Source organism: Peromyscus eremicus, chromosome 8a (assembly GCF_949786415.1).
Source record: "Peromyscus eremicus chromosome 8a, PerEre_H2_v1, whole genome shotgun sequence".
Classification (NCBI taxonomy): domain Eukaryota; kingdom Metazoa; phylum Chordata; class Mammalia; order Rodentia; family Cricetidae; genus Peromyscus; species Peromyscus eremicus.
Window position 1 is genome coordinate 30,192,365 of NC_081423.1, and position 10,930 is coordinate 30,203,294.

Here is a 10,930-nt window from a genome sequence, read left to right on the forward strand (position 1 = left end):
AATGTTTTCCCCTGCTCAAAGTCTTCTCACTGGTCACCTCTCATTGCAATGACCACTGTCCATCAAGGTAAGTGTGGACATGATAACAGCAAACAGATAGGGGAAACAGACATGGAGGTTATCCTGTTGTTACCACTGAAAGTTAGTACTGGAGCCCATACAAATAACTTGTTTTCCACTGAGCCCCACATGCTTTTTACAGAATGTCACTAGTCACCATGTTCTTCAGTTCAGGCAAGATTTGGAAATGGTAGGTGGGATAACGAGACAGATTTCCAGACCCCTTCATGTCTATCAGGCATCTCTAGGAAGACTGAAGAACAGAGCAGACATCACAATCTCAGAGCCCTGCAGTCACCAGACAGGAATCAGGAAGGAGGCAGGAGAGTGCAGGGGTGGATGGCCCCATCTAGTGGCCTCATCCCTCTAGAACCTAGGCTGATCTTGACAAATCTTTCTAGAAAAGCTACAAATCCGGGCTATTATTGCAAAAGGTCTGTTTTGATGTGTGGTTGCCTCAGATTTAAGAAAACGAAAATTAAGAACCTATGAAACAACACTGTATACCAAAGTAACCATGTCTTAAAAAACCAAAAAGAAAAAAATAAGAAAAAGAATGAAACACTGTAGATTAAACACAATCATTTTTAGAGCAGACAAGGGATGTCCCAGAATGCAACTTCCTACCATCTGAGCTCCCCAAGATAGCCCCAATCAAACACATATTCATTTCCTAGAACTCTGTGGAACAGCAGTAGACTGTGGACTGAGATCCAGCATCCTGCTCTCCTATGGGCTGAGTGTCTCTAACTGGAGTCGGGGATTACTCCCACTGAAATAGAAATTAATATCCTCTTCATCTCTGCTCTTCTCAACAACCAAACTGGCAACGAATATACCAATATACCAACACAACAGCCTTTGTCAACTCTAGCAAAACCAAATATTTCCTTGTTTGTGACAAACTCATTCACTATGAAAAATGCTTTGTCTTTCTGAAATAAATTTAAATATAAATATGACCTGAAGACAATTATAAATTTAGAATGCTGAGTGAAGCCACTGATAATCTCAAATGCAGTCACTCCTGGCACAGGACTTCTCTCAGGCAGAGAGCCTGGGTCCTCCTCCCCTCTTTCCCCTTTATTTCTGCATTGTTTCCTTCCAGCACCTAATTCAGAGTCCAGTGGGTGAGGACAGGACACTGAGCACCAAGTCAGACTGCAGTGGAAACAGCACTAATGAACTCAGTCCTCGGTCCACTATTTTCTTCCCTGATGTCTGCCTGGTTCATTCTCACCATGGCAACCTCTCCTGACATGAAGCACCCATCCTTATTCTAAGATCAACCACTATTAATGCATCATATTTCCAGAGCTATGAGAAAGTATAACCAACTCTAATGGTGACGTTAGAATTCCTTCTATTTATCTATTAGAGAAATTAAAGCCTGCCTGTTCCCATGATTTTACCCCTTGGGGAGGGGAAATGACATTTCAAATTACAATAAAACAGATAAATCATGATCATAAAATGCTTCTAAATTCAGGATGCCATCCCACCTGTGCTCACTTTTTTTTAAACTTTTTAATCCTATTTCTCTGTTAATGGTTTTAATAACCAAGGCAGCAGTCTATTTCCTATACTACTGATGATTATGTTGAACAAAGGAAATATAACATTTTATAATGTTCATGTTTGGGAGAATGCGCTGTAGTGTGTGGAGAGACTGAGGCAGTGTGAACATAAGAATTATGATAATGTTAACAGTGAGTTTGAGTACAAACAGCTGAGGGTCACCCTCTCCACCACTGCTGGATGAACCGACACAGAAAATAGCCCTGGAGCTGTAAAGGGTGTTTGCACTGTCCAATCTGGTTGTTGTCTTTCCAGTCTCAGGAAGAAGCCCCTCAGAGGGCTGCTGGGACTCATTCAGTAGGATAACGATTGTCTTCAATTATGTAGCCATGTCTTCAGCTTGGGACCCCACCACTGCTATGTTTTGCAAAGCTCCATCTTAGAGGCAGGGAATACTACGAAGCTGCAGAAAGAGAATATGTTGAAAAAAGAACAAGAGGTCATCTTTCAGGTCTCAGCAGAACTTTCATTTATGATGTATGCTCAGGACTACAGGAGAACCATTCACAAAACTTTAACAGTGAACAGCACCACACAGGACCCTCCTATTAATTCATATAAAAGTTTGTTTAATAGGCATAAGACGTACTAAAAATTATTTTGAGTCCTTCAAGATACTAATGTAACAAAACACAAAACAGGGAGACCTAGGGAGATAGATATCTAGGCCTCAAGCTGAGGTCCCTAATCAGGATGTAGATTTTGGAACTGGGCTAGGAACAGGATGACTTGCAGTGACAAGTCTTCCGCATTGTACGTCCTAATACTTCGGCATCGATTGTATTTTTATAACTACACGTTTATTTGTTTATTATTGAGTAATGTCTGCTTCTCCCACCAAACTATCAGCACCAGGACACCAAGCATTTATTCTGTTTTCTGCCATGAATCTGATACCTATCACTGTGTCTGGTATTGTACAAATGAATCAGTGCATAAAATTGAGACCACACCCAGGAGTCACAGAGCACACTCACAGTCCTAACTCTTGGAAGCCTAAGACCGGATGATCTCCAGTTCAAGGTCAGCTTAGGCTACATAGTGAGACTCTATCTCAAAATAAACCAAGTGCTCCCTAGGTATGCAACTTCGGGTGAGAATGCAGACTTGGTTATATGTTACAGTTGGATTTGTGCCATCCTCCATCCTCTCTCACTTCATTAACACATATCTTGGGATCATTATTCACAGTTTTCTGTATGGCTCTCACCCTCCCCAGGATATGCCAAATTCCTATAGGCTTTGATGAAACCAAAGGATACCATTTGTTCCACTCAACCTGGAATTGATCCTGCAGAGTACTGAGATCAACAATGTTTCATAAACTAGTAACTAGTTAAGATACCACATAAATAAAGAGATGACTCCTGTTGGACTAAGTTAATATCAATAAACTTCTCTTTCCTCTTCTTTGATAGCACAAAGTGGCTGTAAGAGTATAATATGCAAATACGCATGGGAGCTCACTAACTAAAATCATCCAGTTCTAAATTCAGAACATGAGAGCCATCTGAGCAGACTAAGAACATAGCCACCCATGTCCTATAGGTGTTTATTGTTCATGTACTTCAGCCATAAGCTCCATGTGGCTTGTTCTATGCAGACAATCTTTAAGAGTACCCTTATATCCCAAAGTTTACCCAAAACATCGATAGGAATGGAAAGAAAAAGAGCTTGAGAGGAGCCAGGGGTGGTGCCCAATGTCATGCCCTTCTCCCTCTGCCAGGAATCACAAATCATTTGCATGTAGGCTAAAATGGACCCATGGTTGTTATTCAGTTCACATGGTAATTTTTTTTATTACATGGAAATCAGTCAATATGAAAAAAAAATGTGATTCACATAAAAATTGGGAGGTAAAAAAAAATGGGCCAAATTTCTGTAAGGTGAGGACAAGCCTCCATCCAGATAGATAGCACCTTCCATCATCAGCCTCTTTTATTTATCAGCTGGATCCCTCACTCACTTCCGTGGCTGTCCTGGCTGTGACTAGCATGTGGGTTTCCCTGCCCACACTCTGTGGCTCACCACTTGAAATCCAGCCTGCTCACCCTCTGCTCAGGTAAACTGCTTTTTCACAAGCACCCACTGAATGAATCTGTTACCACAAAACATGGAGCTCTTTCTCAGAGCTGAGCTCCATTCTTTCCTCACCTCTCCTCAGCTCCAGGCGCACGGACTTCTTGACATCATTGAACCAGCCAGGCACCTTTATATGGCAGCAGTACACCCCACTGTCCTCTTGATTGGTGTTTGAGATGGTCAAGGACACATTGCCCCGCCAGATTCTCCCCTGAAGTGTGTATTTTATAGACTTCGTGGAGATGACTTTTGTTCCATCTGTGTGGAGAAGCTCCTGGTTGCACTTGGAAATGGAACATGCACCTTTGCCCCAGCACATGCTGTTGCGTCTCCTGGACCAGGATGAGTGCTGACAAGGCAAAGTCACCGACTGGCCCAAAAACCCTATTACTGTATCCTCCGAGGCAGTTGGTGCTAAGGGGAAAGTGAGAAAGCTGTTATGAAGATGAAAATCTCTTGAATGCACTTGAATACCATTTGTGTACAAATAGAGGCTTCCAGGGAGACAAGAGAGTCCTTTGTTTCTTTAGCACAAATGTTGATCTGCTTGCCTGTTCTCCTGGGCAGTTAAGTCCACAAGCTTCCATCCCAAAATTAGTGACAGGTGGTCCAGAATTTCTAAACTTATCTCCACAGCAAGACCTTTTGAGCCAATTTAAACACTGCTCACCATTCTGTTAGTCAACTCCCAAATGAAGAGGCCAGACCTCTTGGTCACGTATAGTCTTGCCCATATGTTTCACCAAAAGCCACCCAAAACCTGTGCCTGCTCCCATCATCTCACTAAGCAGATATTGCATGCTGCTGATTGAATTTCTCAGATGGGTTAACCAACCCAGATAGAATCCTGACAGGAAAGAATGCTGCTTAGGTAGACTCCATTTTCCTACTCCATGTTCAGAAATGGAGGTGGGACTTGTTCACTCTGGATCATCTGTTTGCTGCTAGGTAATACAAAGTTAGAGAGTTCATGGATATGCACTTCTTTACTGTTTAAAATGTAATTAGTGTGTGTGTGTGTGTGTGTGTGTGTGTGTGTGTGTGTGTGTGTGTGTATAGGGAGTTGCATATATGCTACCATGAGTGTGTGATGCTCAGAGGGTGTTTGTGAATTGGTTCCATCCTCCTACTTTCACATTAGTTCTGGGAACTGAGCAGAGATCTTTAGGCTTTAGAGCAGTTCTTCTCAACCTTTGGGTCACAACCCCCTTGGGAGTCCCATATCATATATTCTGCGCGTCATATATTAACATTAGGATTCATAACAGTAGCAAAAATATAATTTTGATGTAGCAACAAAATAACTTTATGGTCGGGAGTCATCACAACATAAAAAAATGTATTAAAGGGTCACAGATTTAGGAAGGTTGAGAACCACGGCTCTAGAGCGTATACTTTTACCTGCTGAGCCATCTTGCTGGCCCTAACTTACTTATTCCTTTTTAACATTGTGTAATAATTTCGCTCATGATTGTAATGTATTTTGATGAAATATATTGTCTATTCTTTCTCCTCCAATTTCTCCCCAATTGCTCCCACACCCTTCCAACTTCATGTGCTCCATTGTTTAAAAACCTAAGAGAGTCCACTTGGTGCTTCCAGTATGAGCATGCATGGGGTGTCAACTGCTAGAGCATGGGTAGCCTGTCAGGGCCCACAACCCTGAAAAAACCAGACTGTCCCTCTCCTAGCAGTGATCAATTGCCAACGGCTTTCCTACTAGGGGTGGGACTTGATGACCAGCTTAACAGTCATGCTAGGCCTTTGTTGGCTTGATCTTGTACAGGTCTTATGCACACAGTCACAGCTCCTGACTCACTCATTTACTCTTTTCAAAAAAGATTTATGTGCTTTTATTTAATGTGGATGAGTGTGTTGTCTGTATGCATGTAAGCACACTGCATGTGTGCCTAGTGCCTATGGTAGCCAGAAGACAGTAAAGAACGGGAACTTGGCATAGAGGTCAAAAGGGATTTAAACTTTTTACCATTTTTATTTTTTTACAAAAAGTTTCCATATTCCTCATCTAATGAAAAATTACTATAACAAAAGGAAGCAAGAAATTTGGTGTGGCCATTGGAGCGATACTGTGAACGTCATTCTCTATCACTGTATGTTTTGGGGTTCTTGAAGGAAACCCACACTCTTCATTATCTCAGAGGGCAGTACTTGCGACAAAAGGAGTTCCAAGGTCCATATGCCAAGAAACATCTTGAAATTAACCTCATGGAATTCCCAAAAGTTTCAGGAGGAACCACACACATTAGATGCAGAAACAGAATGAAAAACATTTCCTTCGGCTATGAAAGTGTCAGGGAGAAACGAAATCACAGCAACCATATCAGTTTCTCATGTGCAATGCTCCCAGATTACAGGTGCATGTGAACACAGCCTCTCTCCTCTCTAGCTGGTGACCTTTAGGCCTTTCCCCAATCCAAACCTCAGCTTTGTTGGATTGAAGATGTCATGGACCACCTCTTTTGACACATCTACTTTTGATCTTTGGAAACTCTGAATGGTCACCGTCTTCTCAGTTGACCGTTTAAATAAAGACACATTAAAAAGAAATAAATCATCCGGGCGGTGGTGGCACACGCCTTTAATCCCAGCACTTGGGAGGCAGAGGCAGGCAGATCTCTGTGAGTTCAAGGCCAGCCTGGTCTCCAAAGTGAGTTCCAGGAAAGGCGCAAAGCTACACAGAGAAACCCTGTCTTGAAAAGAAACAAAAACAAAACAAAACAAAAAAGAAAGAAAGAAATGAATCAGCCAGAGTGATACACACCTGCAATCCCTATACTCAGTAGCCACAAGCAGGAGGCCTGCAAGCTTAAGGGAACCCCTGCTACCTAGCAAGACTCTATGCCAAAATCCAACAGTTAAATAAGCAAACAGAGAGATCAGTTCACCAGGCGCTGTCTCCTTGAAGGGAGGCTGGAGCAGCCCATCATGCTGTCCTGCCACAGATGGGACATGAGGATATAAACTCCAGCAATTTTTTTCTATAGTTTTACTATGTAACAAAAACCTTCTTGGATAAGGTATTTGTTATCCCAGCACTCAGGAGGGTGAGGCAGGAGAGTTCCAAGTTGAAGTCCAATATTGGTTACACTGTTAGACACTGTCTCAAATAAATATAAATAAATAAGTAATAAATAAGTGCTTGGGTAAAATTCATACAGAAGATGTGAAAACAGAGACTGCCTTCACTCCATGAATTGCTTCTGGAATGTCTATGTACCCATGACATCATGTGCCAAGTTACAGGAGATGTAGCAGTCCCCATCCACCTTCTGGGTGGTACAGAGGATCTGAGGATAGAGGCAGTAGAGCGAGCACTTACTGTGGCGACAAGTTCTCTAACATAGGAACCTCAATGATAAGAACTTAGCAGAAACCCCTGAAGCAGACTGGAAGCTACAGGTGAATAGAAAAAGCTTTGTTTACCAGAGACCTGGCTTGACCTCCTCTATTCAAGAATGAGAGGAAGAGGGGGAGGCAGAGTGATGCAAGCCATATTCACAATGTCAGCCTTAGTGACTGGGAGGGCTGGAGCCCAAAGCAGAGTGGTTGCTGAACACCTCAGGGTCTCCATCCAAACTGACTGTTCATCTGTGTCAGTCGAAATCTGAAAACAGTGTGACGAAGAGAAACCTCCTCGTAGCTGGGCAGAGCGACAGGCACCTCTAATCCTAATACTCAGGAGGCTGAAGAAGGAGGATTGTTGACTTCCAAGCAGCCTAGACTACACAGTGAGATCCTGTGTCAAAGAAACAAAACTAAGACTGGACATGGTGGGCACACCTTTAATCCCAACACTTTGAGGGCAGAAACAGGTGGATCTCTGTGAGTTTGAGGCCAGCCTGGTCCACATAGTGAGTTCCAGAACAGGCAGCATTACATAATATAGAGACCTTGTCTCAAAATATCAAAAGGGGGGTGGGGGAGAAGAAGAAAAGGAGAGAGAATTCATTTTGAAGCCCCATTGCTAGCAAGACAAAATAAAATAGAAAGCAAATAAAATCTCATGAAAACAAAGGGAACAATATATATATATATATATATATATATATATATATATATATATATACATATATAAAGCTCTTAGCAGAACAAAGCCCCTGCCTCTTGCTTTGTAACGCCTGCGGATCAAATTTCTCACGCCCTTCATTTGACACCTTGTTTCTTCTATGCCATTGCTTAAACTGTTACTTCTAACCCAAGCACAGATAAACTCACCCCTGAAACGCCAAATTAGTCCCTAGGGAAAAAAATCTCTGTGTAACAAGGTAAGGATGATATCCTATAAAAGTGTAAGTCTAGAAGGAGGCAGGTGTTAGTAGGATCCCTACCCAGGTCCCAGAATGGAAGCCTCCAGAACACTTACGCAGATAAAGCCACCAGAGCTCTGTCACCAGCCAGAGAAGGAGAAGCTCCTTGGACATTTTGACAGGCATCTGTGTGTCTGTCAAAACCCATGCCTTATATCACAATTACTGCTGACAGGGTGGGACATTGGCCTTTCACTTCCTGTTCTGCCTCACAATCTTCCCGTTCCCTCATCCTGAATGACCTCCCTCGATCTGGGATGTGTGATCAAATGTGCTGAGCATTTTTCTTATGGTGTCTGTGTGAAAATGTGTGGAGGGACAGCATGGGTGCCAATATGCTTCTCTGTCCTTTGTCCTGTGCATGTGTGAGCATCTGTATGTGCCTGGTCATGTGTATGAGTGTGTGTCAACTACAGAAGCCACAGTGTTTCTCGTGATGGCCAAAGCAAAGTTAAACTGGGATTTGACTCCACTCCTATCCTGGGTACTCACCATGAAGCTCTCAGCCCCTTGCCTTCACAATGAAAAATGAAAAGTAGGGTACTATCAGTCACTGAAAGAGATATGCTATCTACACTGTCAGAGTTTATTAGAACAGGAAAGAAGAGCTCTAGTAGAGGAAGCTCACCAGGTTGGTTCCAAAACAGGCCTGTCTATGAGCCACCCACAGTGCATCACTACCAACAGGGAAGAGCACAAAGCATAAGTTGGAAACCGGATGAGAGGGCCTGGATGGGATGGTTTTGTAGTTCTTTGGGATTCTATAAACACAATGGCATACTCAACTCTACCTAAACAAAGCAGAGGAAAACTCAGGCCAACCCTCACCAATCAGACCAGAACTACGACAAAACATAGGGTACAGTCCTGGAATAGAAAAAGTTCCTTAAGTTGGAGATGGCTCTGTGGTTAAGAACACTTGCTGCTCTTGCAGAGGACCCAACACCCACATGGCTGCTTATAACTGTCTGTAAATCCAATTCCAGGGAACCTAACACCCTCTTCTGGCTTCTTTGAGAACCAGGCATACATGTCGTACTGTGGGAGCCCATTCTCGGGTTCCTCATGGCTTTATCCAGCAGGTCTGCATAGAGGATGATTAGACCACGGGCCTGAGTGCAGGTGTCTGGGATGGTCTGCACTTGGCTGTGCTGGGGGAGGAGGTCTTTTGCTCCACCCCTTGGCATCTCTATAAAAACCCTGGGGCAGAGACAGTCGGGGCCCGTTGGAATAGGCTCCAGGCCCTCTCAAGGCTATCCTTTATTTTCTATCTGTTTATCTCCGCGATATTCTCCACAATAAATCCTTCTATCTAATATTTCCTGCTGCTCGCACTCAAGAAAACTCTGGGGAACTGTGGGGGTGGTTGGGTAAATGCCCCACAGAATGGCGCCTGAACAGGGACTAAAGAAAAAAGATAAAAAAGGGACTAAAGAAAAAAAAGGGGGGACTAAAGACAAATGAACAGGGACTAAAGACAAAGTAATAGGGACTAAAGATAAAGGAAAATAATAGTTTTATTACAGAGTTTTTGGCGAAAGTGATGAGTTCAGCCCTGCCAGTGGATAAGGCATGCTGGTGTTATGGAAAATATATATATTTTTATATATATTGAGAGGCAGGGGTTTTATCCTCAAGAGAAAAGGAAAGCAGACTGGAAGGATGTCCGATGCTGCAGCGAAATTCTCTTCTGTCAAAATTTTCTATCTTCTATCCCTTTCTCAATTTCTATCTGTGAAAAAGTATAAGGCATAGGATAGTAATATAGTGAAGGAAAAACTTAGAAGTGTAAGATTGTGTAGAAAAAAATAAGTAAGGCAACTAGACAGAAAAACTCTTCAATTTTCTAACTTTGGGGGCTATGAATGCAAACTGGGGGGAAAATCTTTCTATGCGCTTTACGGTAGTAAAAAAGCTCTTGGAGCTTATGGGGAAGAAAAAGTTTCCTATGGAAACTTTTGACCTGGGGACAGCTGAAATGCTAAGCCCAAGCGGCAGGAGAAAGTAACTTCTCCCTGAGCCAATAATGGGGGTGTAAGAAGTCAGTTTAAAGTTGGGAAGTTTTGGGAAAAGTTGGTCTTTCTTTCTCCTGGGGGAAAAATCTTTCTCAAACTAAAAGCTTTTCTTGGAAAATTTGGGGGAAAATCTAAAAAGCCTTCATCTTTCTCAAAAGCTCTCTTAAACTTAAAAACTAAAGCCTTTAACTTTCTCAGAAGGAAAAATTAGAATCACCTGAAGATAATAGTATGGGGACCACCTGTGATTAGCTCAAAGGGAAAACAACAAACCTCTTAAGACAGCAAAACCTCTCCAAGTTCTTTCAAGCTTTAAAAATTCTCCCTGCAATGCAGGAGGCAGGGACAAGTTCCTAAAAACCTCTCTTCTAAGCTGTGTCTTCAAGCTAGTAAAAGACAGTGGGTCAAAGTACCCTGAGGGAAGCGCTTGGGAGAGTGTGGGTAAAGAGCTACAGAGAGCCCAAAAGGGCGGGAAACTTTACCTGAGAAAAGCAAAAAAGCCAAACTTTTCAGTTATGCCCAGCTGAGGCATCAAGGGTTTTGTTTGTGAGTGAGCATTTCAGAATGAAAAGGTGCTCCTATTCGTCCTAATGCAAAGATCCCCTGATGCATGCAAACTGTTAGCATTGTATCCTCACTTCTGACCAAAAACCCAGAGGCGACTGGCCAGCGTCTCTGAGTTGGAGTGCATTTCGGGGATACTAGGGTTCCTGCAGTGGTAAACTTCCTGGAACACAGAGCTGAGGCGGGAAGGTGCAGGACCCAGGGAAAAACTGCTAATGAACAAAAAAAGCTAAAGCCAGTGGGTACGGCACAGTTGTCTGCTTTCATGCAAGTCCCGGGTTGATAGGTCCACAGCTACAAAAA

At 42.8% G+C, this 10,930-nt stretch overlaps 1 protein-coding gene across 1 annotated transcript; it reads right to left on the reverse strand.

The window, feature by feature from the left end:
• Positions 1 to 1,365: 1,365 nt before the first annotated feature.
• LOC131915974 (T-cell immunoglobulin and mucin domain-containing protein 4-like) lies at positions 1,366 to 8,163 on the reverse strand. The gene is made up of 3 exons (XM_059269282.1): positions 8,105 to 8,163; positions 3,793 to 4,134; positions 1,366 to 2,041 (listed from the first exon to the last, which is right to left on the reverse strand). The coding sequence occupies exons 1-3, from the start codon at positions 8,160 to 8,162 to the stop codon at positions 2,034 to 2,036; spliced, it is 408 nt and encodes a 135-aa protein (XP_059125265.1). The 5' UTR covers position 8,163; the 3' UTR covers positions 1,366 to 2,033.
• Between the last annotated feature and the right edge of the window lie 2,767 nt (positions 8,164 to 10,930).

Coding starts and splice junctions, on each gene's coding strand:
- LOC131915974 (XM_059269282.1), bottom strand. CDS start 8,162: ATGTCCAAGGAGCTTCTCCTTCTCTGGCTGGTGACAGAGCTCTGGTGG. Junction 4,135..8,104: donor GCTCTGGTGGCTTTATCTGC/GTAAGTGTTCTG, acceptor CTTTCCCCTTAG/CACCAACTGCCTCGGAGGAT.